The sequence below is a fragment of the Bubalus bubalis genome, chromosome 2 (assembly GCF_019923935.1).
Source record: "Bubalus bubalis isolate 160015118507 breed Murrah chromosome 2, NDDB_SH_1, whole genome shotgun sequence".
NCBI classification, from domain to species: Eukaryota; Metazoa; Chordata; class Mammalia; order Artiodactyla; family Bovidae; genus Bubalus; species Bubalus bubalis.
In genome coordinates, this window is record NC_059158.1 from 177,228,943 (window position 1) to 177,256,651 (window position 27,709).

A 27,709-nucleotide genomic window follows, 5' to 3' on the forward strand; every position below is an offset into this window, starting at 1 on the left:
CGTGTTCTACCCTTTGCAACTGTAGCCCGCCAGACTCCTCTGTCCATGGGATTCTCCAGGCAAGCATGCTGGAGTGGGTTGCCAGGCCTTCTTCCAGAGGATCTTCCCAACTCACGGATCGAACCCCTGTCTCATTATGTCTCCTGCATTACTGGTGGGTTCTTTACCACTATCACCGCCTCAGTTCAGTTCAGTCGCTCAGTTGTGTCCGACTCTTTGCAACCCCATGAATCGCAGCACGCCAGGCCTTCCTGTCCATCACCAACTCCCGGAGTTCACCCAAACTCATGTCCATCGAGTCGGTGATGCCATCCAGCCACCTGCTGCTGCTGCTGCTAAGTCACTTCAGTCGTGTCCGACTCTGTGTGACCCCATAGACGGAAGCCCACCAGGCTCCCCCATCCCTGGGATTCTCCAGGCAAGAACACTGGAGTGGGTTGCCATTTCCTTCTCCAATGCATGAAAGTGAAAAGTGAAAGTGAAGTCGCTCAGTCGTTGTCCGACTCTAGCGACCCCATGGACTCCAGCCTTCCCGGCTCCTCCATCCATGGGATTTTCCAGGCAAGAGTACTGGAGTCGGGTGCCATTGCCTTCTCCTCCAGCCACCTGGGGAACCCCAATTTAAAAGTTTCTTTAAAGGTATCTGGCTGGGCTGTGACCCCTTTAAGAAACGCAAGGAAGGGGCCGGGGCTAGAGAGGCGGGCCTGTAAGAATCACGTGAGGAGGCGCCTGCGCAGAAGAGTCACGTGGTTGCTGGGCCGGGGAAATGGCGGCTCCAGGAGAGAGCGGGGCTTCGGGTGGAGGAGGCAGCACGGAGGAAGCATTTATGACCTTCTACAGTGAGGTAAACACGGAGTGAGGAATGGCGGCACCGGGGCGACCCCGCCCGGGGCTATCCTCCCAGTGGGAGAAGGCAGTGATCCTCCTGGCCTGGACCGTTGGGCGGCCCCTCCTGTCTGGCCTTTTGGGCGGTGGGGGACTCAGGGTGTGTGTGTGTCTCCTCCTGATACTGCAGGGGGGATCCCCTGGAAAACTAAAAAGGGGCGGGGGTCTGACGTCTGTGAGGAGGCGTCGAGTTTGGCCAACGAAGTGCTTGGGCGCGCGCAGAGTTCCCCAAGTTCGCGTAGTCGGGTGCTTTCTGCGGCTGGGAGATTGGGTCTACCTGGGGGCGAGTTAAACGGCTTGGTCCCCGTTTGTATTCAAAAAGGAAGCACTCTCTACTTAGTCCTCTGTAGTGAGTTTTAGTAGTAGTTATTTCTACCATTCGAGAATGCGAGGCATTGTGCATCATGCCATGTAGGCACTGTCTCCATTTTACAGATGCCATACCTAGAGGTTTAGGGAGGTGAAATAATTTGTTCAGGGTCTTAGAGCAGATAATAGTTTGGTATCATGTTAGGACGGGAGTAAGTTTGGTTTGAGCCTCATTTACTGTCGCATCTCCATCGGGCCCTGCGTAGTAGTTACTCAGTATTTGTTGAGTGAATGAATGAGTGGATGAATGAATAAATGAAAGAAAAGGATGGTTCTTGGAGTCATAGGACCTCGGATTGGATTTTTGGATGGCTGTTAACATGACTGTGACTGAATTCTTTGAAGCCATTGATTTTTCTAATCAATTTTCACGTTTGTAGAACTAAGTTTATTATTAAAACAAGAGTTTTAATGAGGGTTAAAAGAAAGCTTCATAAAATATAAAGAAGAAGCTACTTTGTAAAAGTTAAAAACAAGGCTGAATGTGAACTTCTTTAGCTTGGCGTGGATTTGAGGAATGAATTTGCTCTGCACCTGGCTGTGATGTATTCAGAGTTAAGCACCATGTTAAATTCACCTTTTATCTCTGGTATTTGTAACAGTGCTCGCTGCATAGTTGGGCTTCCCTAATGGCTCAGAGGGTAAAGAGTCTTAACTGCAGTGCGGGAGACCCGGGTTCCATCCCTGAGTCGGGAAGATCCCCTGGAAAAGGAGGTCGCAACCCACTCCAGTATTCTTGCTCCGAAAATCCCATGGATGGAGGAGGCTGTCAGGCTACAGTCCATGGAGTCGAAAAGAATCGGACAGGACTGAACGACTTCACTTTTGTTACATAGTAGTTTATCCGAAATAATACATTTTAAAACAACGTAGTACATCCACTTATAGTCTACTTTCAAAATGCCTAATTCACTTTAAAGTGTTAATTTGCTGGTACCAGTGTTTTCTGGTGGCTCAGATGGTAAAGAATCTGCCTAGCATTTGCTGGTTATACAGAAGACTGGGGTTTGAACCCTGGGTGGGGAAGGTCCCCTGGCGAAGAGAATGGCTACTCTCCAATATTCTTGCCTGAAGAATTCCATAGACAGAGGAGCCTGGTGGGCTACAGTCCATGGGATCGCGAAGAGTCAGACACGACTGAGCGACTAACAATAATGGGTACTGAACAATTATAGGGGAACTTGTTTTAATTTCTTAGTTGTTGTTTTTTTTAAAGCAATCCTTGTTTGTTTAAATTTTAATGTCAATTTCATTTGTGAGCTGTATTGCACAGATGACTGTTTTTTGTTTTGTTTTTTTTTTGTGGGACGGAATATTTTCTCCTGGGGGCAGTGACTTATGACTGTTATGCTGTAGTTTGCTCTCATCTTAGCTACCCAGAGATTATGAACAGAAGGGTTTTCATGAAATGAGTTATATGCTCATGGGCTATGGGTTTCATATTAGGTACTGTACAAACATCATGGGTGTCTGATTTTCCCTTTTGTGGCCCCATTGAAATGAGGCATATCTCTTATGAAACTCCGGCAGTGCTAGAGCTTGCCCTGCAGACACCTTTTTTTTTTTTTAATCTACACATTCACTGGCATGGTTTGTTTAATGAGAGAAAATGCCTAAAGGAGGAGCATTTAATCATCATTCAACTAATGTTTGTTGAGCACCTGGAATGCACTTCGCCCTGTATTGTTTAGCTCCTTGGAGAAATGGTAGTTGACAGCAGAAAGAAGAATCCCATCTTCATAGGGCTTTCAATCTTATAGAGAAGGCTAAATAATGAACAGATGTACAATATAGTGTTAGGTAGTGGTAAGTGCTATGAGGAAAAATGAGACTGGGAAAAAGAGTATGGTGGAAGGTGCGGAGTGGTGTGCTGTTTTACAAGAGTTAAGAGGGAAGGTACTGAGAAGGATTAGCTTTTCCTGTTATTGAAATCCTTTCCAACACTGTTTTGGCCATAGAAATAAAGATAGTATATATAATATGCCAGAGGTTCATTCCAACTAAAATTTCAGTTCGACAGTGGCACCAAGGATGTTTTTCTGGGGCTAACCTGGTGCTTGTTCTCCTTGGTATCGTGTTCAGGTCAGGGATTTTCCTATTAGAGTTAGAAAGGTAGAGTTATTTGTTCCCTCCCACATATTTTTTAGGTGTATTTTTTTTAGTGTCTATTTCAGTGTAATTGTATTTTTCCTTTCTTAAAAAGTTGTGAATTAAGTTCGAACATTCACAAGTACATCTTCCATTGTTAGAGTAGAAACTCTTTGAAGGTAATAGCTGTGACATATTTATTTTTGAATCTTCTTGCTCCCTGCTCTGGAGTCAAACTGTTGGGGTTAAAATTCTGGTTTATAACTTGAGTGATTGGGCAAAAATCTGAGTGGTTACAAAAAAGTTGAGTGGTTACAAGTCAGTTGACCAAACTCTTAGATTTGTTATCTGAAAAATGTGGATAATGGTGGTACCTACCATAAGGGATTGTTGAGAGGAATAAACACCTGTAAAGTTTTTGTAATTTCACATTATATTAAAAGTCAGTAATTTGTAGCTGTTGTAATTATTCCTAAAGTGTTTATCAAAGTACCTTGAACATGTAGACACACAAATAAATGTTTGCTGACCATGTCAGTGAGTTATTGTTGAGATGACAATTTACAGTTCATTACTGAGCTTTACTAATGAGGTTTTTATTCCCTTTATTTTAGGTGAAACAAATAGAGAAGAGAGATTCAGTTCTAACATCCAAAAATCAGATTGAAAGATTGACTCGTCCTGGTTCCTCCTACTTCAATTTGAACCCGTTTGAGGTGAGCGTCTGATGTTAATGTGGCCTGCAGTAAGGAATTTTACCTAGCTGTGGGCAGACTTACTTCAAACACACACCTAATTGGTACTGTGCATAGTTGGAATTGAACTTGGGTGGCTTTTTTGTGAGCAGAGCTTGCTGTCATCTTTTAGTAACCCAGATATATATATAGATTTATTTTCAGGTGTGATGGAATAGCTGCTGCTGCTAAGTCGCTTCAGTCGTGTCTGACTCTGCGACCCCATAGATGGCAGCCCACCAGGCCCCGCCATCCCTGGGATTCTCCAGGCAAGATCACTGGAATGGGTTGCCATTTCCTCCTCCAATGCATGAAAGTGAAAAGTAAAAGTGAAGTCGCTCAGTCATGTCTGACTCCTAGCGACCCCATGGACTGCAGCCTACTAGGCCCCTCCGTCCATGGGATTTTCCAGGCAAGAGTACTGGAATGGGGTGCCATTGCCTTCTCCAATGGAATAGCTAGCCTTGGTAAATTTAGGGTCTTTGATTTAATTTATTTGTTAAAACTTTCCTGTTTCACCACGATAAAATAACTCAACAAACAAAAAATGATCATATGATTATAGACAGGCATGTACACTTTTGAATTTCCTTAGTTTTATAACTTCAAACATTTCCTGATGATAAATCATGTTTCTTATAAAAATTAGAAATATACAAACAGCAAGAATAGTTATGTATAATTCCATCTAAGAAAACACCTGTTTATTTAAAAAAATTTTTTTTTATTTGAAGTGTAGATTTTTTTAAAAAAGTATTATTTATTTATTTGGTTGTACTGGGTCTTCATTGCTGCAAGGGGTCTTTCTCTAGTTGTGGTGAGTGGGGACTACTCCTCAATGAAGTGTGCAGACTTCTTGTCATAGCGGCTTCTCGTTAGATTCAGTTTATGCAATGTTGACAAGAATAGCACAGAAGTGACACTGCATTCTCTCTGTCACTTGTGAAGTGGAACATGATTTTGATTTAGCCTATTACTAATGATGTTAAGTTGATCTCTTAAAGAAGTGCCTACTAGGTTTGCTTATGAAATTAACTTTTTCCCCCTTTCTAGGAACACTTTGAGAATGTGTGAATATACTGTCCTTGTTGAGGTTTCAGTTTATTCATTTGTCAGTGTAGACTTGGGGTTTCCTATTTTATTCAGTGGGTTATGATTCAATATTATTTATTCTGAAGCTCAGATATCCCAGCTTTGACCAGCAGGTTACTTTCAAGCTGGCGCTTGCCTTTTTTTTTTTTTTTTTTAATCATTCTTTGATTCATAGGCACTCTTGTACTTCTCTGAACCCAACCTTGAATTAACCATTTCTTTGAGGATCTCTTGAATTCCTTTTAATGAAGAATGATATTTAGAAGTCAAGATTTGGGTGCTGAGCATACCCATTGCCATTGTCATTACTCCCAGGCCCTGTTGGTAGATAGGGCTAAGGCGTGTGTGTGTCTATGTGTACACACACATACATGTATTACATAAAAGTTCAACCCAACACCAAAGGGTTTATTCTAGGATGTTTTTCTTCCATTGTTCATAGTTCCCTTCTCTGATAGCAGTCTGGCTCCTGTTATCTTAAAGTACTGGTATTTTATTTATGCATTTGGCTGCCTTGGGTCTTCATTGTGGCACACAAGATCTTCACTGTGTCGTATGGAATCTTTGGTTGCGTTGCATGGGCTCTCTAGCTGTGCCACGCAAGCTTGGTAGTTGTGGCACTCAGGCTTAGTCGCTCCTTGGCCTGTGGGAACTTAGTTCCCTGATCAGGGATCAAACCCTTGTTCCCTGCATTGCAAGGCAAATTCTTAACCAAGGTCCTCCCACTGTCTCAAATATATATGTTTACTTAATTGATCCCCGTGTATGAATCTGATCTCCCATCCCTTCCCTCGTGTGAATGCCCTCCTCTCCCTGCTTCACTCTCACACCAACCCCAGGTTGCCTCACTATGCAGAAACCCTTCTCCCCACCTCTGAACTCTCAACTCCACTGCCAGGTCACCTTCGCTATGGGTGTGGGTCTCACCTGGCTCTGCCCTCCGTGCCTGCCCTCCAGCCGCTGGGAACTGTCTTCATCCTTCCTGGGTCCAGCTTCCTCCCCACCAGGCAGGCATCCTTCCTGTCCTGCTGTGGCTTTGACACCCCGTGTTAGGCTACCTTCCTCTGGGAACACCCTCGTCACCTTTCTTGGGTTCTGACTTCATACTCCAGATCACTCCCTGCGTGGAGGTCCTCTTCACTCTGCTCATGTTCCAGCTCTCTGTGCCAGTAATACTTGGGCTCCTGGTCCCAGTTGGGCTGCTCTGTTACTTTGATGCCCTCCTCCATGGACACCCACCTCACTGTGCCTCGGCTTGCACACCCCATGCTAGGCTTGGGTTTCATGGAGATGTCCTTGTTGGGCTCTTGCACTCTATGCCCATCCATATTGGCAGTCTCACCCTGCTTAGATTCTGATACCATGGGGCAGGCTGCCTGTCCATAGAGAAGCCCTCTTCAACCCACTTTGGCACTTCCTGTCGAGTTACCCTTCTGTAGATGCTCTTCTCACCCAGTTTGGGTTCCAGCACCACATGACTGGCTGACACGCCTCCTGGGGTTCCTGTCTTCTTTGTCCCAGATAGACTCTGACGCTCTGCTTTGGCCATCTTGACTTCCTACCCAAAGTAGATGTCTACTTTGCTTGGTCCGACTTAACATATTTGAAAGAGAAGAAGAAAATGAAAAAGCTGAAACTTAATCATAACTAATCATTAATTAAGCATGACTTAACTGATCATTAATCATTTAGTTATGATTTTGGGGAGGACAGAGGGGATTTGAAAGGTGATAAAAGAATTTGACGGTATATCCATTCTGTTGTATTTTAAATTGAGATAGTATATATTGTGAAAAAAGTGAAAGAGGAGAGTGAAAAAGTTGGCTTAAAGCTCAACATTCAGAAAACGAAGATCATGGCATCTGGTCCCATCATTTCATGGGAAATAGATGGGGAAACAGTGGAAAAAGTGTCAGACTTTATTTTTTGGGGCTCCAAAATCACTGCAGATGGTGATTGCAGCCATGAAATTAAAAGACGCGTACTCCTTGGAAGGAAAGTTATGACCAACCTAGATAGCATATTCAAAAGCAGAGACATTACTTTGCCAACAAAGGTCCATCTAGTCAAGGCTATGGTTTTTCTTGTGGTTATGTATGGATGTGAGAGTTGGACTATGAAGAAAGCTGAGTGCTGAAGAATTGATGCTTTTGAACTGTGGTGTTGGAGAAGACTCTTGAGAGTCCCTTGGACTGCAAGCAGATCCAACCAGTCTGTTCTAAAAGAGATCATCCCTGGGTGTTCTTTGGAAGGAATGAAGCTGAAGCTGAAACTCCAGTACTTTGGCCACCTCATGCGAAGAGTTGACTCATTGGAAAAGACTCTGATGCTGGGAGGGATTGGGGGCAGGAGGAAAAGGGGATGATAGAGGATGAGATGGCTGGATGGCATCACCAACTCGATGGACGTGAATCTGAGTGAACTCCGGGAGTTGGTGATGGACAGGGAGGCCTGGCGTGCTGCGATTCATGGGGTCGCAAAGAATCAGACATGACTGAGCGACTGAACTGAACTGAACTGATACTGTGAAAGGGAATCACTTGATTGTATAGTTACCCGTTTATTCATTAAGATAATTCCTGTTTTCTGTGGAGATCTGATTGATGAGGAGTAACATTGTTGGGACTAGGGTGAATGCTAGGATTTTGCTCTCCTGCCAGTTAATGTGGTTCTGGAAGTGGAACTTACTGCTCCATAGCTCCTGTCCTGGTTGTAGGAAGTGTGTGTGAATGTGTAAAGAATACGGTAAGGTTGACACACTTGAGGAGGTGCAAGGTGGTGTTTAAGTGTGTAGGACTCCATGACTGTCCATTAGAACTTTTGTCTTTTCTCTTTTTTTACAAATACGCTGGCCACTTTATAGTATGATGTCATCATCATCGTCTTTTTAAATTGAAATGTAGGTGATGTACAGTGTTGTGCTCGTTTCAGGTGTATAGCAAGGTGATTCAGTCATGCATGTGTGTGTGTGTGTGTAAATATATATTATTCTTCAGATTCTTTTCCATTATAGCTTATTACAAGGTACTGAATATAGTTCCCTGTGCTATACAGTAGGTCCTTGTTGTTTATCTGTTTTGTATATAGAAGTGTGTATCTGTTAATCCCAAATTCCTAATTCATCCACCCTCCACCCTCATTGTCTCCTTGTAAAGTTGATTTTTGGCCCTAAGTCAGGATTAGGTATTCCTAGAAATTTAGGAAATCTTTCTGTTGAGGAAAAAAAAATCTTCCGTTTAGAAAAAAATCTTCAATTTAGGGAAATACTTCTGTTTCTTCATGCAACAACTCGAGACATCTAAATGAATCAGACTTTTCTCCAGAAGTAAGCAGACTGGTCTTTTCCTAGTAAGAAGAAGTGATGTCATAATAGCTGTCCTGTTGGCTGTAAATTGAAATGTGAGTAGTCGTGCGATGTACCATTTTACTGAGCAGCAGGTAGAAGAGGAACGCGGAGGGGTCTTATTACAGGAATTCTAATCCACAGGGCATTCCCTGCCCCCGCCTCCTGCCATCAGTGCAGCTCCCTATTTGGACGTATTTCTAACCTTCAGCTATTATCCGAGCATCTTTCTCTTATGCATCCTAAGAATGTTTCCTCCCCCACTTCCTTTCATAAGCTTAGATGAATCTGTGCTCCTGCTCAGTCCTGCCTTCTTCATGATCCTTTTTTCTATTTAACTTTAAAGCCCCAGAAGGCGGCACCACAGACTTTTGTTTTCTGTTTATCTTGTTTGGCACTTTGGAAAGAAAGATATTTGTCTCACAGGACTTGCACATTGTTCACAGGTCAGCGAGTTCAGATGTGACCTAAGACTGGATTTCTCTTTCAAGCAGAAGAGCCTACAGGTGACAGTTGCAGTTTATTTGAGTTCAGGAACTTACACTGATGTGAATGCCACAGTCAAGCATTCTCATTTCTGTGTGATGATTTATTCACTCGCTGAGGTCCAAGACTGTGGATTTGTCTTTGCAGCATCCCCAAAGCCTGAGACATAGTAGGAGCTCAGAAAAATCTCCCAAGAGTCTGAGCAGACCTGTGTGCTTCCTTAGAGTCATACTGATTGACACAGTATTTATCGTTTTGGTAAGAATTACTTGTGACTTGCCTCTTCCTTCCTTTGTGGACCTTAAATTCCAAGAGAACAGTAGTGAGCACCGTATCTGGCAATCCCAGTTGCTTATACATTTGTATTGAATGTATAAACTGGCTTCAAAGAGGTTTGGGCTGGTATAGGCCTCTTGTCTTGACTGTTTCATGGCTACATATGGCACCTCCAATGCTTAAAGATAGGAAAGGAGCTGGATTAGCTAACTTTGAAGGCACTCAGTGAATGTATGTTGCAGTGATCAGTGTATGTGTGATCTGAGTCTTGGAAAAATAACTTTTGGCGTGTGGTGTGGGTATGTGTATATTTATACATTTTTTGTTGTTGTTTAGTCGCTAAATCATGTCCACCTCTTTTGTGACCCCATGGATTGTAGCCCACCAGGCTCCTCTGTCCATGGGATTTCCCAGGCAGGAATACTGGAGCAGGTTGCCATTTCCTTCTCCAGGAATCTTCTCAACCCAAGGATCAAACCTGTGTCTCCTGCATTGGCAGGTGGATTCTTTACCATTGAGTGACTGGGAAGCCCTATATTTATACATACCTTTTTCATTTTTGCCAGATCATCTGAAAGTAAGCTGTAGACATTGATGCTTCATGCCTAAGTATCTTAGCATGCCTCTTCTCCAAACAAGAACATGTTTCCACATAACCACAACACTATTATCACACCTAGGAAAGACCACATTACTGCAATTCAGTAAACATCATCGGGCATAGAGTCCACACTCAAATAATTCTAATTGTCCTAAAAAAAAAAAACAAACAACAAAACCAAAACCCTCAGTTATAACTATTTTAGTTTTTAACCTGGGAACCAGTCAAGGTTTGTGAAATACATTTGGCATGATTGGTTCTAGACTGTAGCTTTATTGAGGCTTTTTTTTCTTTTTTGTGAAGGTGGGATGATTTCCATCCTTTCACATTCATCTGAACACCTTTTTGGGTGTGCTGGACTTCCATTTGTTTGCTCCAATGCATTCCTTTTTTTCAGAACCAGGAAAGGTAGGGTTCTCTAAATATTTGTGTGTGTACAGTTATCTCCCTTTGTCTGTAAATCTTATTTAGCTATATTTTTCCTTTTGAGTGACTCCCCCCACCCCCAGTTCCTTTCTCCCTTGGGGTGGTATGGTGGGGCACACTCATTCTTGAAAAGCCTTTGTTTAAAGATTTTGCTTTTCCCTCATCCCAGTTGTATGCCTGATATTTGAGAATGGGTATGCTCTTGTAGTAACCTTCAGAAGTCTCTTGAATGTAGGGGTGATTCAGCTTCCTTGTCTACCAATAACTCTGCTGCTGTAGGTGGGCTGTTTGAATGTTTGGACAGCTTGCTATAAATCTTGACATTACTTGTTGTCAAGTTTTTCTGAGACCCTGTAAGCATCTGACTAAGTTTGGCAGATTATTTTTCAGTTTAAACTTCTTTGGTATGTATTTTTCATTTCAAGATTTTTTTTTTCTCTTTATCCCCTTTAATGACTGATCATCAGTCTATTAACCTCAAACACACTTATTTCTGACCTCTGTCATCTTTCCTAACCAGGCATCTCAAGCTGTAATATGATTCAGATCACCTGGGCATCTTGTTGAACTCTTGATTCTGATTCAGTCACACTGATGTTGGGGCCTGCTCTTCTGAATTTCCAACAGACCTTCTCACCCTCTGCCCTTTAGCCCTTCCTTACGCCTTGAATACTAAGTAAATAAACAGATACTATGCTGAATCTATGGAGTAAACCGTGAAATCATCTGGTTTAATTGTATTTCTTATAATGAACTCTTCTTTAAAAAACTGTATTTATGGTAATTTAAAAAATGTTTTCCCTTATTTATCTTTGCATTTCTAAGTGTATAGCAGCATGTTCAGTAGGTGGTAGCTACTGTGTAAATGTTTGAATGAATCTACGTTGTGGTGGTGGGATCAGAATCCTTGATGAGGAATGTCAACACCGGGATACCCAGGGTTGGAGAAGAATGATAAAATTTGTTTTTAAACCGTATTGTGCCAAAAATAACAGATCTTCCTGCCATTTCGCTGTGCGCTAGTTCTGCTGAGCTGGAATCAGAGTTTCCTGGAGTGAGCCCCAGGCATTGCTCTCAGGTTGCCACTCCGGGTTGAGAACCATTGAGCTGTGTAAATTTTAACATGGAGCCAAGTCACATTTCTGAATTGAGGTGAAAATCAGGATATATTTAAAGTGATGAAAGGGAAGAACTTCCAACCAAGAATATGCTACCTGGCAAGACTCTTGTTCAGATTTGACAGAGAAATCAAAAGCTTTCCAAACACTCAAAAGTTAAGAGAATTCAGCACCACTGAACCAGCTTTACAGCAAATGCTAAAGGAACTTTTCTAGGCAGGAAACACAAGAGAAGGAAAAGACCTACACAAAATAAACCCCAAACAATTCAGAAAATGGTAATATGATCATACATATTGATAATTGCCTAAATGTAAATGGATTAAATGCACCAACCAAAAGACAAACTGCCTGGACGGATGAACACGTGTGCATGTACATGGATCTCCACTTACCACATCACTCTTCTTAAGCCTCCAAATTGTATGTAATAATTTTATAAATGTTTCCATTATGGCTTGAAGTTGTAATTATCTTTTATTTAGTTGATTGTGAAAACTGATAAACATCTTTTACTGTTGTTATAAAAAATCAGATAGTCTTGTGCGGGGGTGCTTTATTTGAAAATCGACAGTTTTCCCTCATTTAAAAAAACAAACAGGTAGCCAGCCTAATTATTTCCTTTTTGAGTTGCTATACTTTCTCCACATTTGCAAAGATAAGTAGAGGGTGGATGCTTTTCTTAATGAAAAGGAGTGAATGAAGGAGGAATGTAGCATTTTTCTCATGGTCTGGAAGCATGTGCTGGTTATAGGGTAATTTATTATTTTTCTGATGAAGTGAAAGTAACCACTGAATTAATTGAGAACCCTGAAACACTGTCACTGTTACTCTATTACAGGTTTACTCATTTCTGTTTCTTGAACATTTTTTAAAACTGTTCTAGAACACTGACAACTGTTAGATGCCAATTATAATTATTGGGGCTCTCTTAAACCTATAAATTCTTTTAATCTCTTTTACAATTTTGATTTTGATTCTTCCAGGTTCTTCAGATAGATCCTGAAGTGACAGATGAAGAAATAAAAAAGAGGTTTCGGCAGGTATGGTACTGTATTCCTGTAAGGGGTGGAGTTTGAGCCTTTTGAAAATGTGTTGAGCACATGATTTTCTTAGGATTTACTGTTACAACTTTTGGGTGAAATTTTAACCTTTTTTTTTTTTTCTTAAATTTTGTAATTCTTAAAAAAAATTACAGTGACTTAATCTTAAATAATTGAATGACCATGGCTTACCTATGATTGGAGAAGGAAATAGCAACCCACTCCAGTGTTCTTGCCTGGAGAATCCCAGGGACAGGGGAGGCTGGTGGGCTGCCATCTATGGGGTCGCACAGAGTCGGACACGACTGAAGCGACTTAGCAGCAGCAGCAGCTTACCTATGAATAGGATGAATTTAACATCCAAATAGAATCTCTCCAGCCCCTTAATTAAGAGCGGGAAGTACAAGGTAGAGTAGAAAGCTTTCACGGAGTCATACTGTACAGTACTTACCAAATCCCGTGGCTTCTAGGAGAGAACATGTTAAATGATTCATAGTAGTGATTTACTTTTAAGATCCCATTCCTCAATAATTCTGTCTTTTGTGAACCTATATGAATACTCAAAAGATACCTGATTTAATATAAAGAGTGCTTTCAGAAAGTTCTCTCAGAAAGGAGATCAAGACCTCTGATTATTGCTCATTCTAATATTTAATAACTCAGGCTGTAGAGTTTATAGTAGCCTTTTAAAACACCCTTCCAATCTGGGGCTTCTCTGTTGGATCAGACGGTAAAGAATCTGCCTGCAATGCAGGAGACCTGGGTTCGATCCCTGGGTTGGAAAGATCCCCTGGAGAAGGGAATGGCTACCCACTCCAGTATTCTTGCCTGGAGAATCCCATGGACAGAAGAGCTGGGTGGTCTACAGTCCATTGGGTCACAAAGAGTCAAACACAACTGAGCGACTAACACTTTGACTTTCAGACCAGTTTTGGCAGGTGAGTAACCCCCAGCGTTTTCCTCTATGAGCTGAATAATCATACTCCCTCTAATGTCTTTGGAAATTAAAATTTCTTTATATTTCATGTCTTTAAAATTTCTTTTTTCTTCAACTTACATCTTTTATATACTTTATTTTTAAAAAGTTTTTTTTTGGCCTCACTGTGAAGGATGGGGATCTTAGTTCCCCCACCAAGGATCAAACTTGCACCCCCTGCAGTAGAAGCATAGAGTCTTAACCACTGGACCACCAGGGAGTTCCCTGTGATTGCTTTTTCAACACAGCCATTGCCTTTCCATTGCTGACTCATAATTGTCTTCAGATCTATTATTAAGCCAAGGTGTTTTTAATCTTTGCCTACCCAGTCATTTCCCATGATATAACTTGATAGTTTTTTTTGGTTCCTGAGTTCTATTCTGCACTTATGTTCAGCGTTTGCCTCTTTTTCTAAAAATTCTAGTTTTCTAGTGTAGTACATTAGCAGTTTTCCCCAGTTAAATAAGCATTTATTCAAATTCATAGTCAAAACTTTTAGACTATTTATGTAACAATACAAAGAACTCAGATTTTTTATTTAGTTGTTAATAGGCCCTAATAACGGAGAAGGCAATGGTACCCACTCCACTACTCTTGCCTGGAAAATCCCATGGACAGAGGAGCCTGGTAGGCTGCAGTCCATGGGGTCATGAAGAGTCGGATACGACTGAGTGACTTCACTTGCACTTTTCACTTTCATGCATTGGAGAAGGAAATGGCAACCCACTCCAGTGTTCTTGCCTGGAGAATCCCAGGGACGGGGGAGCCTGGTGAGCTGCTGTCTGTGGGGTTGCACAGAGTCAGACACAACTGAAGCGACTTAGCAGCAGCAGGCCCTAACAGTTAAGAGTCTGTGCTGGAGCTGTATGACTTGAGTTTCAGTCTTGGCTGTACTTCTTACAGGCACTGTGAGCTCTGGCAACTTACTTTCAACTTTCTGTGCCCTGTTAGCTCATTTGTAGAATTCATGTAACACGAGTGACTACCTTGGGATTGTTAATAAGGATTTGAATGAGGTTACACACAAGCAGTTAGAATAGGTCTTTATGTGCTGTTGTTTATGTGTATTGGTATGCTAAGTTCTTTACTTGCATTATCTCATTTCATCTTTACAACTATCAGTGATCTAAAGGTATATAGTATTGTCCCACTCGCAGAGGAGGAAACTGAGGCGGAGATTAAGTGAACTGCTCAAGGTCTCACAGCTAGTTGGTGATTGCATTTGGAATTGGAACCCAGGGTTCTGGCTCCAGTAGTGCTGGGCTTAGGATTACATGCCCACTTGCTTTCCTGCCAACGCAATCCCTGTGTTCAAGCTGTTTCTGTCTTTCAGTGACAGGTCAGTGGTTCTGAAAGGGTCACCTGTGGAGGTTTTGTTTTTAATTTTTTAGTCATAAGAAGTTTTAATTATATTTTAAAAAGAAAGAATAAAACAGTGAGAGCCCATATATTCACCTTCAGTAGCTGTGTATTTTTGGCTGAATTGTAAATTACAGACACCATGATACTTAATAACTAAATACTGAAGCAGTTATCCCACCAAAGTAAAAGAGGACATTTTCTTTTTTCTTTTTTAATTGGAGTATAATTGCTTTACAGTGTTGTGTTTATGCTGTACAACAATGTGAATCAGCCATAAGTATACATATATCCCCCCCCAAAAGGACATTTTCTTGCATAACTGCCTGTTGCACCTAACAAATCAACACCAGTTCCTTTGTATAATATCATCTGATACCCAGTCTGTTGCTGTGCTATGCTCAGTCATGCCTGACTCTTTGCCACCCCATAGACTGTAGCCTGCCAGGCTGCCCTGTCCATGGAATTTTCCAGGCAAGAATACTGGAGTGGGTTGCCATTTCCTACTCCAGGGGATCTTCCCGACACAGGGAAGGAACCCACATCTTTTGTGTCTGCTGCATTGGCAGGCGGATTCTTTATCACAGAGCCACCTGGGAAGTCTGTGATACACAGTCTAGTAGAGATTTAAAAGAGATTTAAAAAGTACAGATGCCTGCGACTCATTCAGAAGGTCTCAGGCTGGAAAGTAGACCTCTGTATTCCTAAAAATCTTCACAAGGTTCAAGCATAGCTGGAACTGAGAGCTACTGCTTCGTATTAGAAATTCTTTCAGGAAAGAGATGATACCTCAGACCTGTTTAATCCTCTTTAGTGCTCCATACGAGAAACATAAAAGGAACTTGGTACTTTTCATTTTTCCCTTCCCTCACCCAAATTATCAGAGCATCTTCATGATGCCAGGCTGATATTTGTTCTCAACTACCTGTTTTCCACCTGTGTGCATTTACCTGTTGATATTTGAATTTTATTAAGGACTAATATAATACCTCTGGGCATTTTATGACGTTTATTAATTTTTTAAAAAATGCTTCTGGCTAACAGTTTTTGCCCTAGTGTCTTAGAGCTTTTGGTTTTAGAGAGGTGCAGTGCCGGTGAAGAGTTACTAAATGTTCCTCTTACTGAAAAACTAACTTTTCTCTGATTATAGTTGTCCATACTGGTGCATCCTGACAAAAATCAAGATGATGCTGACAGAGCACAAAAGGCTTTTGAAGGTATTTGTAAATTTACCTGCTTGTGAGTAACATTGTGTCAGTGCTGAGGACTAATTGTTCCTAGTCCTGGATCATGAAAAGAATGTTGTAGTTTTGTCTTCTGGTCAGGAAGAAGCTGTGGTTTTCAGAATAGTTGTCATTCAAAGCAGAATGTTACTGTTTAGAAATAGGCCTTAACTTTGCTTAGTTAAAACTTTTGTGTGCCAACAAAGACTACTTCTGCGTAGGCTCATTTTTTTTTTTTTTCCTTTGAACATAAAAAATAATTGGAAGAATTTGATCACTGAATTAAATCTAGATATGGTGTAATTAGCCTTGAGTGCATATTTAATTTTCTTCCAAGGCTCGCAAAGAAAGTCATTGCCGTAGTTGTATGTTTTTAAATTAGTGTAACAACAGTCAATAATTTAACAAAGTAGGGAATGCTTTTAGATGGCACAAGTCCATTTGCACTGCCTGAGTAGAGTTCAGACTTTGAGAGGGTGTTTGCAGAAACAGTTAATTTCAATGTTTTGCATTAGCTGTGGACAAAGCTTACAAGTTGCTACTGGATCAGGAACAAAAGAAGAGGGCCCTGGATGTAATTCAGGCAGGAAAAGAATACGTGGAACACACCGTAAGTATTTATAGTGCTGCTGTGTTTACAGGAAGTATTAGTGCGCCTCGGGCACCCTGCAGGAGGGTAAATGTTAGTGTTGCCATAGCAGCGCCTGCCTGGCCTGTCTGCCCCTGCGGTCTCCGCTCCTTTGCGGTGGCTGTGGTCATGCACAGTGCGTGCCTGAAGCTGGCCTTCACTCCTGGCGCTGAGGGTGCGTGGCCAAGACGCTGCACCTACCTCTTCCCCTAGCACTCCCGTGTGTGGAAAGCTCTTCTTGTCCTCTCAGCACTGTGCCCTGTTCTGAGAGTGGAACAGTAGAGCAGCCATGCTGCTGCTTGGCCCTGGACTGTTATCCTTGTCTCTCTGGAAGAGCTGAAACAGGGGCTTGAGAAAGTCGGGCAAGGGCATATGAGTACATTTTTACAAAAAAACAGGAGGAGGTACATGTCTGTGTTAATAGCAGGGTTGGGAAGGACTCAGCTGAAATGAATTCAGTTATAGCTGGCTTTATTTTTTTTGCAATACCTAAATCTCCTGAGTGGTAGGAAGTGTTAAGAAACTATCTTAACTATTTTCTAACTAGCTATCTTAAGAAAGGTCTTCATTTTAATTTTTCACCTGCTGGGGCAAAACTTTGAGGCTATTTTATAAGGGCAATTTCTATTGGGACTGAATATAGATGTGACGTTTTATTTGAAGAGCTTTGGTATCTGTAACAACTGTATAACCAATCATAGTGATGAGGCCAGTTTAGATGAAGGAAATGAGTAAAAAGAAGAGACAGACTGCCATAACTGTGTCTTGTTGGTCAGACGCTGGAATTCGAGGGCCAGATTCTGGTAGACACCCAGGAAAGGACCTGACGATTTGTCCACGAATTGTTGTAATAGTTACCCTTCCTCTGTATTTTGCCTGTAAAGGAGCCACCACTCTCAGGCTGTCTGACCACAGGGTGGCAGTAGGGCCTTTCTGAGCTTGGAAGGCACTTGGCGTTTTGCTGGACTGAATGGTAATTTATTGGAGTAAATGCCATTCTTATGTGAATGGATATATTTATTTTCTGGGGGGATCTCAATGGTGGCCAAAATGATGTGAAAATTGTTGGTTTAAGGAAGTTTCCCCGTAACAGTTACCCAGAATGCAGGTGTAGAAATGCCAGAAAACAGTCATATTTCATGCCACAAATTCTGTAGCTTCTTTAAAACTTGACAGATCTACTTTCTTTGCTGTAAACACATAACCACAAGCCCTGAAAGATACATGCATAATCTGTTCAATGTGTCAAAGACTCTTTGGATCTGGCCTGGGATGTGAGTTGGGGACAGCGCCCCTGTTTGTCCCCCGGTGTTGGATTTTAGATGAGATTGGAGAAGGGACCCTGGTTCCTTGTTTTCTTCGATTGCATTGCTGGTTTGGAGGGGAGGCAGGGGCTTATCTTTTTTCAATGCAGACTTTTTGTTACAACTGTAGAAAAGTGCACACATCATATGTGTGCAGCTTAATGGATATTCTCAAAGTATAAGTGCTCATTTTTTGATGGAAAAAAAATTCTTTTTAGGTGAAAGAGCGAAAAAAGCAATTAAAGAAGGAAGGAAAGCCTACAAATGTGGAGGAGGATGACCCTGAGCTGGTAGGTTTGAAACGGGAAAGGCCACGTCATCTCGTGTGAATGCTTCACAGCCGGTGGGTTAAAGAGAGGGAGTTGTGAAGACTGATGCGCGCATGCTGGAAGCAGTTTACCTTAAAATATTAACACGTACATTCATTCTGCCTTTTGAAAAATCCAGCTCTTTGGGGGACAGAGGACTACGGCTTTTCCTTTGAGGATGTGTCTGCTTGTTGGAGCTCACGCTTGACTTTATAAAACACACAAAGCATCGTCCATAGTTCCTGCTTTTAATTTCTCCTGAAGAACATTGCAAACTGCAGTACCTATGAAGCAGACCAAGAGCAGAATCCTAGATTGTTGTTTTCAGATACTCACCTGTACCTTGAATTCAACAGCAGTTATTTTTAGAGTCTTATGTTTGACTCTTTCTAAAGCATTCCACTTGGTTTTAAAAGAACCAACAAGGGCGTCCCTGGTGGCTCAGTGGTAAAGAATCCACCTGCCAGTGCAGGAGACTTGGGTTCGATCCCTGATCTGGGGAAATCCCACAGGCCTCGGAGTAACTAAGCAGGTGTGCCACGGCTACTGAGGCTGGAGCTCTAGAGTCCAGAAGCTGCAATTGCAGAGCCCACGCACAGCGGCTACTGAAGCCTGCGGGCCCTGGAGCCTGTGCTGTGCAACAAGAGAAGCCACCACAGTGAGAAGCCCGTGCGCTGCGGCCTGAGGGTAGTCCCTGCTCACCACAGCTAGAGAAAAGCCCATGCAGTAAGGAGGATCCAGCAAATAAACGCACCAACAAACATTTGTTTTTATAACCACATTCATCAATTTCTGTGATGTTTTAAATCACCTAAGTACAGTGCAGTTGCAGCTGGGATAGTCAGCTTGGGGAGCAGCCACAGTGACTCTGGGTGCACAGCTGTCTACCAGCTGTGGGTACCCGTTGTGCTTCAGGTTATAATATGCTTCTGGGGAAATGCCAAGCATCAGTCGATCCTGTGGGCTCTTCAGTGGGGATTGGTTAAGAGAGAGAGTCTACTTACATGTTTGTGTCTCATTGCCTCACTAGCCTGAAAAATTTCAGGTCATCTTAATCTTGCCTCAAGTTAGGTCAAGTAACTTGACCCACATGCTTATCTTAAAAGATTCATAGAGGGGCAGCTGTCTTGCTAGGGCTGCTTCCTATCAGCTTCTTCCATCAGCAGCTCATCCCTGCTTCTGTGTGGTAAAACTGCTTCTTGAGAACTGTTAGGCTATCTTTTCCGCTGAATTTTGGGTTTACTCCATTTCAGTATTGTAGTTCTTTCTCCTCAGCCCTACTTTCCCTTCTCTTTATCCTTTTTAGTCTTTTCTGAAGACTCTTATGTATATTCCTTGGTCCTTCTCTGTTGTTAAGAACCTTAACTTTTTTTTGGTTATTCCCCTCCCCCCACCGATTCTAAAGGAGCATATGCTAATGATAGAAAATTCAGAAAAAGCAGATAAATACAAAAAAATTAAAACCACCAGAAACGGTCCATCCAGGAACTTTTAAAAATACTGAAATATTCCTGTGGCTTCCATCACCTCTTTCATTGTCCTTTTTGGGGACTAGAGTTTGCCAGCATTGCTTTCCTTGAGCGCTGCCTGGCAGGTAACAGTGTTCGGAAGTGATAGTAATTTGAGGATTCCGTTATTCCCCTTTTTCTCTATATATCACCCTTTACTCTAGTGTTTTTGAATTTAGGATATAAACCCTCTGAAATCTGCATGATGGGTAATTTTTTTATATTTCTTTGTATATTGAAAATATACAAAGTGTTTATATTATGTTACAAATATAGTATGGTGTTACCTGTTTCTGTCAACGTGTGAGTCAGAATACAAGCTCAACTGCATGCAACTGAGACCCCACATGATGGTGGTTTGAACGAGTCGGTGCCCGTTCTCTCCCCAGTGTAGTCGTCTTTGGGAACATGGCTCCCGGACTGTGCGATTCAGGGCTCAGTGTCCTTTCTGTAGCTCTGCCACCAAGTCTGTCGACTTCATTCTCGCAGTCCAGGAGATGTGGTCACCGCTCACGGCAGGGTAGAAGGAGAGGCCAGGAAGGAAGAGGTGTGCTCCCTCCAAGAACATTCCAGAAAGTAGCTGCACTACTTTTCCTCACAACTCATTCGCTGAAACTTCAGTGACATGGCCACAACTAGCTACAGAGAAGCCTGGGAGATGCAGGCATTTATGCTGGGTGGCCATGTGCCTTGAGATAAGGGATAGTGCCAGAAGGGGGAAGAGATAATGGGGTGAGGATGGGGCTAACTAGTAGCTCTGCCTCAGTCGAGAGACTTCCGGGACCGGTCTGCTTGATGGCACCTGCGTGTCTCTAGTTGTACCTCAAGTGGTGCCTCACTCAGACTAATTATAAAATATGTGTACAAAGAAAAATTGGAGATTATTTTTGCAAGTTGGAAAGGGCCCTCTGAAATTTCAGTGGTTCTGATAAGCAGGTCGAGTTGCTTTTGTTTTCCTCATTGATGCTTTTTTACCAGAGCAAGGCTCCTCTGTATCATCCCCATGTGGAAGAGTTCATAGACGGATGTGTTATTTATCTCCCAGGAGAGAGCCAGCATCAGTTTTTCCTTGTTGGTCTAATTTGCTTTTGTCCTGGGCTCTATAAAAAAATTTAATTCAAATTGCTGATAAAATATTTTCTTTTTTTCTTTTTTTTTTTTTGTAGTTCAAACAAGCAGTATACAAACAGACAATGAAACTCTTTGCTGAGCTGGAAATTAAAAGGAAAGAGAGAGAAGCCAAAGAGATGCATGAAAGGTATATATTGGTATATTTGTTTAATGTTAATGTTAAGTCGCTTGCTCAGTTGTGTCCGACTCTTTGCGACCCTGTGGACTGTAGCCACGAGGTTCCTCCATCCATGGGATTCTCCAGGCAAGAATACTGGAGTGGGTTGCCATTTCCTTCTTAAGCCATGTCTAAATACCTAGATTAACCAAGATGGTCTTTGGGGATTTTTCTGATGAAGCAATTACTCTGCAGTACATCATTTAAGTACTTGAAATAGCAAAACTTTGGAATCACTAGGGTAAGGAATTCTGTCTGACTTCTGGGAAATGTTGAATAGGTTTGTTCTTAGAACGTTTATAATCAAGAGTGCTGTGTGTTTTCTTCCTGATTTCCTGGAGTGATGATGTTCAAGCTGGTTTTAGAAAAGGCAGAGGAACCAGAGATCAAATTGCCAACATCCGCTGGATCATGGAAAAAGCAAGAGAGTTCCAGAAAAGCATCTATTTCTGCTTTATTGACTATGCCAAAGCCTTCGACTGTGTGGATCACAATAAACTGTGGAAAATTCTTCAAGAGATGGGCAGACCACCTGATCTGCCTCTTGAGAAATTTGTATGCAGGTCGGGAAGCAACAGTTCGAACTGGACATGGAACAACAGACTGGTTCCAAATAGGAAAAGGAGTATGACAGGGCTGTATATTGTCACCCTGTTTATTTAACTTATATGCAGAGTACATCATGAGAAACGATGGACTGGAAGAAACACAAGCTGGAATCAAGATTGCCGGGAGAAATATCAATAACCTCAGATATGCAGATGACACCATCCTTATGGCAGAAAGTGAAGAGGAACCAAAAAGCCTCTTGATGAAAGTGAAAGTGGAGAGTGAAAAAGTTGGCTTAAAGCTCAACATTCAGGAAACGAAGATCATGGCATCCGGTCCCATTACTTCATGGGAAATAGATGGGGAAACAGTGGAAACAATTATTTTTCTGGGCTCCAAAATCACTGCAGATGGTGACTGCAGCCATGAGATTAAAAGATGCTTACTCCTTGGAAGGAAAGTTATGACCAACCTAGATAGCATATTCAAAAGCAGAGACATTACTTTGCCAACAAAGGTTCGTCTAGTCAAGGCTATGGTTTTTCCTGTGGTCATGTATGGATGTGAGAGTTGGACTGTGAAGAAAGCTGAGCGCCAAAGAATTGATGCTTTTGAACTGTGGTGTTGGAGAAGACTCTTGAGAGTCCCTTGGATTGCAAGGAGATCCAATCAGTCCATTCTGAAGGAGATCAGCCCTGGGATTTCTTTGGAAGGGATGCTAAAGCTGAAACTCCAGTACTTTGGCCACCTCATGCAAAGAGTTGACTCATTGGAAAAGACTCTGATGCTGGGAGGGATTGGGGGCAGGAGGATAAGGGGACGACAGAGGATGAGATGGCTGGATGGCATCACTGACTCGATGGACGTGAGTCTGAGTGAACTCCGGGAGTTGGTGATGGACAGGGAGGCCTGGCATGCAGCGATTCATGGGGTCGCAAAGAGTCGGACACGACTGAGCAGCTGATCTGATCTGAGGCCAGAGCCTTCTGTGTGCATGGTGGCTGCAATTTCGGTGAGGGTTTAGTACCGTGCAGTGCACTGTCTTAGAGTGTACTTACTGCCCTAAAGCATGATTTGTCTTCCTCATTGGAAATCTTAAGGCTGGGGCTTCCCTGATGGTTCAATGGTTAGAACTCCATGCTTTTCACTGCTGAGGTAGTCTGGTTCGATCCCTGGTCAGGGAACTAAATAAGATCCCAGAAGTCAAGCAGTGTGACCAAAAAAAATAAAAATAAAAAAATCTTGAGGTTAATTTAGTTTACATATTTTATAATGTTGATTGGTGTTCAGCAATAACTAGGTTTTGTTAGTTGGGATTGTGTGAAGTGGCTTGTTTGGGGATAGGGTTTTGTGCAGAAATCCTCTTGAACGAGAACTTTTGCTGTTGTGATGGTCACTGTCACAGAATTAAGGTGGCCTGGCTTCTCGGGATGGCTTTGTCAGGGTCTGAGCCCAGAACCTCCGGTTAGTGTTGGCTGGGCTTTGATGACCTGATCTGTCCATCTCTGTAACGGCAGTGCCTGTATTTTGCCCCACAGCCCTGCCCACGGTCTCATCTGCGTGTTTTAGAGTGAGACATTCGTGAAGTGCTCTGAGCCCTTTCCAGGAGAACCCTAGGAAGTTGGCTGACTTTGTATGCTGGCTTCTGTGGGGAAGATGCCTAACTTGTATGGTTAACACAGTCTCCAGGTACCATCTAAATCTTGTGGTTTGGTTTTCCTCCTAGGAAGCGACAACGGGAGGAAGAGATTGAAGCTCAAGAAAAAGCCAAACGAGAAAGGGAGTGGCAGAAAAATTTTGAGGTAAATTTCCAAGGTGACGGGGGACTCTTATTCCAGAGGGAGCAAGCTTCCCAGCTGAGAAACTTGATTGCTGGGCAGTCCCAGGACTGCCTGGGGCAGACTGTCAGGGAGATGGTGCGTGTGGGGAAGAGTAGGGGCTTTGGGGACCGAGTCCTGGTTCAGCCGCCTCTCTGCTCCGGAGCTTGTTGGCAGGGGTGCGACAGGCACAGCTGCCAAGTGGGCTCTAGACAGTGGTTCACACATTTAATTTAGGGATAAACGTGGAGCAGTGCCCCACTTAGAGGTCTGTGAGTAGAACCCGAGGTTCTTGTAACCCCTGGTGTCCTGCCTGCAGAGAGACTTCGGGCTTGATTCCTCTTTGACATCCTGGTTCATCATTCAGAGGCTCAGCCCAATTTCTTGAATTGAGCCACATTTGGTCTTATCTTCTGTTAACATTTAGGATTCAGGGTAGGGATAGGCTAACCAGAGATGCTGGCTTTGTTTCTGTCCCGCCACATGTGTGCAGAGAGAGAAAATGAGAGGGCCCCTCTGTAAGGGGGAAGGATTCCTGTGGTCCTCCCAGCACAGCTGGCCAGGCATTATGCTGGTTTCACACCTCCAGCCAAATTTTAAGGGGCAGAAGGAAGGTGTGGGGGAAAGAGGGACTGTACTGTTGGCCAGACAGGTGGCTTTGAGAAAAGGATGCAGCCTCTGAGCCCTGGTGTCTTTGTGAAGTGGCATGACACACCGCAGCTTTTTGTGAGGGTTAGAAATGTTGTTGTTGTTCAGTCACTAAGTTTTGTCTGACTCTGCATCTCCACAGACTGCAGCACACCAGGCTTCCGTCCTTCACTATCTCCCAGAGCTTGCTCAAGTTCATGTCCATTGAGTCGGTGATGCTATCTAACCATCTCATCCTCTGTCATCCCCATCTTTTCCTGCCCTTAAGTTTCCCTAGTATCAGGGTATTTTCTAGTGAGTCAGCTCTTCACATCAGGTGGCCAAAGTATTGGAGCTTCAGCTTCAGCATCAGTCCTTCCAGTGACTGTTCAGGGTTGATTTCCTTTAGGATTGACTGGTTTGATCTCCTTGCAGTCCAAGGGACTCTCAAGAGTCTTCTCCACAAGAGTGCTTCTCGTCAGCACAATTCGAAAGAATCAGTTCTTCAGTGCTCAGCCTTTTCGTTATGGTCCAACTCTCACATCCATACGTGAGGATTAGAAATAGCATGCACTGCTATTAGGAATAGCACTAAATATTTAGGCCAGAGGTCCCCAGCAAAGGATAGCCTCATTGTCATGAGTTTTACTTGTCTCCTCCTTCTTTTCAGCTTGTGGCTTCTTTTGTCTTCTAGGGGGTGGTATGACTCTTTCTTGGGCCCATGGAAGTAGGGGGAAACCTCTGCTTTGTTATACTGTGATTATTCCAGAGGACCAGGCCAGGTCAGCATACAAGGGGGATGGCAGAGCAGGTGTAGCCCTTCCTCTCTCCAACTGGTTTCCTCACCCAGACCCCTTTTGTGTTTAGGAAAGTCGAGATGGTCGCGTGGACAGCTGGCGAAACTTCCAAGCCAATACGAAAGGAAAGAAAGAGAAGAAAAACCGGACCTTCCTGAGACCACCAAAAGTAAAAATGGAGCAGCGTGAGTGACCGCCAAGGGTCACGGCCACAGAACCTTCCCCAACTGTCTCCCTCCTGCTTTGAAGGACTCATTCTTTCCTCCCATTTTCACCCCAACATAGAGTAGTATTTGCTTTTTAGTCCATTTTGTTTTCAGTACAATTTAATACCGATCAGAGTAATTCTTTTGTACATTGAAATGAGGGGCTCGGTTTAAACAGAAACCTCCCCCAATCCTCACCCCCCAGACCAACTGGGACCGGAAGGTGCTGCCTTCTCTTCCCACAGCCTGTAACTTAATGTTTTGTCCTTCACTGAAGTGTGATGGTTAGAAGCGTCGTGTGTGGTCCGTGGAAATCATCCAGTTCAACACACCACTGACACTGGTGTCGCCGTGACTCCAGAGGCGAGCCTGGCCACCTTAGGAGCCCCCTCGCCTCAGCTCCTTGCTTCTGGGCGTGGCGTCCTTCGAAGCCCCAGATCAGATGGGAAGGCCGCCGGCACCCAGAGTGGTCACTGGGCGCCCCGACGTCCCTGGAGTCCGGCATGTGCTTTCCCTTCTGACTGGCCAACCCGTGTGGCATGAGGCTCCAAGCCACCCGACCTGTTCACTTTCCAAAGAGCTAGCCGTGCTCCATCCTGTACCGTGGTGTCCTCGCCTGTCTGCATTTGTTAGTGGTAATATTCTGTATGTGTAATAAATTTTTATACCCTAACCACTCACGTACTATTGCTCAGGTATTATTCCACGGGTGGGTCTCTTGTTGGGCTTGGCCCAGCTGCAGAGTGCTTTGGATTTGGACAGACCTGGCTTCTGACCACTTACGTGCTGAGCCTTAGTTTTTTTCACCTGCAAATGGGAATATAGATCACTGGTAACTTGTAGGGAGGATTAGCTACAGCTTATATAAGGTGCTCAGCGGGTGTTGCCAGTGTTATTTCTGTGAGATGAAAATACTGATTCTTCTGAGGATTAAATAAAATAGTGTATGGATGCATCCTGTCAATGGTATATATACTCTGGTGTACTGCTGGCTGAGAGAGACAGGACTAGCCCTCGGGAGGGACAAAGGAGAAAGAAAGGTGACACCTGAAATGTGAAGATAGAAACTGGGTGACTTGAAGCTAGACTTTGACAAAGTTTTACAGTAAAGAGTTCCAGTAATCACCAAGGTATGATGTCTTGTAGTGTCAAGAGATCCTCCAACTTGTGACTTGCTTCTCTATGGGAGGGGACAGAAGCTTGGGTGTCTTACTGTCCTTCTAAGTACAGTTGAGCCCAAACTGCAGGTGATGAGACCACCAGGGTGGCTGGTGGGGTGGAGAGAGGAAACTGTTTAGTCACCCTGCGGAGTGACCCATCTGAGAAAATGCTGCGCCCCCTGCGCTGGGAACATCCGTATTGCCCCCTAGCTGGAGCGCCCCCACCTCACTCCAGGGTGGGTGTGTACTTGCCCACCCCTTCCCTGGAGGTTGTGTGGTGGTCACAGTTCAACTGGCTTTTGTAAGCTCGTGAGGACCAGGCCCTGTCTTTGTCCCCAAGGAGGCTGTGTCAGTGATCAGCTCCAGGTATGCTTGTGAACCCAACAAATATGCTGGCTTAGGAATAAAACGTGAACGCCATGGGCCTTTGGCACTGACCTCATCTTCCTGGAGCGTGTGGGTGATGAACCGGCATGAAAGGTTCGGTGCATCCACCCTCCAAGGAGGGGACCTTTGATCCTGTTCTAAGTAGTCAGGAGTGCTTCCTGGAGGAAGTGACCTTTTTGAAGTTGGACGCAAATGGGGCCTATCTTCTCACAGAAGTCTGGCGGCGGGCTGTTTCCGGGGTCGTACATGACCTCAGCAGTGCCACCGAGGAACCTGGCTCTTCCTTGGCCTCCCCTCTCTCCTCTCAGAAGCACTCATCACCTTACAGTTGCAGCGTGTCAGGCGGTGGTGGCAGGGCACACACCTGCCAAGCAGGTCGTTCCAGCAAAACTTTCCCCCGAAGGTGGCATTGGCCCAAAAGCGTACAATGTGGCCACCTCTAACTGTAAATCTGGGAAAACAGCAAAGGAGAATGGGCAGCCCGTAGACCAGGGCGTGCCCTTGGGACTGGATACCTACTATTTCCAGTAAAGTCTTGTTGGCAAGAAAGGAAGAAAGGCAGATTGACTGGCGTAGGACAGGACTTGAGGGGAAGATGTTTCCATCAGAGGGAACGGTGTGTGCAAAGCCCCGGAGGGAAGAGTGTAGAAAATTCATGGAACTGAACACCCTTTTGTCATGCTTGGAGCAGAGAAGTGGGGCGAGGTGAGACCAGAGAGATCAGAAAGTCATAATAAGAAATTTGGGTTTCAGCCACAACATCCTCTTTTCCCAGATGGACTAACGCCTTTCCATTTCCCTTCTGGCACAGGGTAGCCACAGACCCACTTGGGAGGTCAGCAGTGGTCCCAGCCCATTCCCATAACCCTGTTCAGAGCAATCTTTTCAACGATGACTTTTCCTGAGAGAGAGGTGTGCATTAGGCACTAAACCAGCTATGTTACTCAGGCCAGGCATGGCCATAGCAACTGGTCCAGCCCCTTCATCCGTGAATAGTGGAAGGGGCTCCTTGGGCAGGAAAGGCTGGCTGGAGGCACGCCAGGGTCCAGAAAGAATGGGAGGCTAGATGAACCACTTAACTCTTCTTCCTGCAGTTTGCTGTGAATAACGG

At 43.7% G+C, this 27,709-nt stretch overlaps 1 protein-coding gene across 1 annotated transcript; it reads left to right on the forward strand.

Moving 5' to 3' along the window:
* Window positions 1–692: 692 nt before the first annotated feature.
* DNAJC8 (DnaJ heat shock protein family (Hsp40) member C8) lies at window positions 693–25,724 on the forward strand. Its single transcript, XM_006049655.4, has 9 exons — window positions 693–844; window positions 3,957–4,058; window positions 12,405–12,461; window positions 15,947–16,013; window positions 16,535–16,629; window positions 18,170–18,241; window positions 20,934–21,025; window positions 23,331–23,406; window positions 24,916–25,724. The coding sequence occupies exons 1-9, from the start codon at window positions 767–769 to the stop codon at window positions 25,036–25,038; spliced, it is 762 nt and encodes a 253-aa protein (XP_006049717.1). The 5' UTR covers window positions 693–766; the 3' UTR covers window positions 25,039–25,724.
* The last annotated feature ends 1,985 nt before the right edge of the window (window positions 25,725–27,709 follow it).

Bases quoted from the DNA above. Each gene is read 5' to 3' on its own strand.
- DNAJC8 (XM_006049655.4), top strand. From the start codon at position 767: ATGGCGGCTCCAGGAGAGAGCGGGGCTTCGGGTGGAGGAGGCAGCACG. The intron at 18,242-20,933 runs GTAGGTTTGAAA...TTTTTTTTGTAG, and splicing joins AGGAGGATGACCCTGAGCTG to TTCAAACAAGCAGTATACAA. The intron at 23,407-24,915 runs GTAAATTTCCAA...TTTTGTGTTTAG, and splicing joins AGTGGCAGAAAAATTTTGAG to GAAAGTCGAGATGGTCGCGT.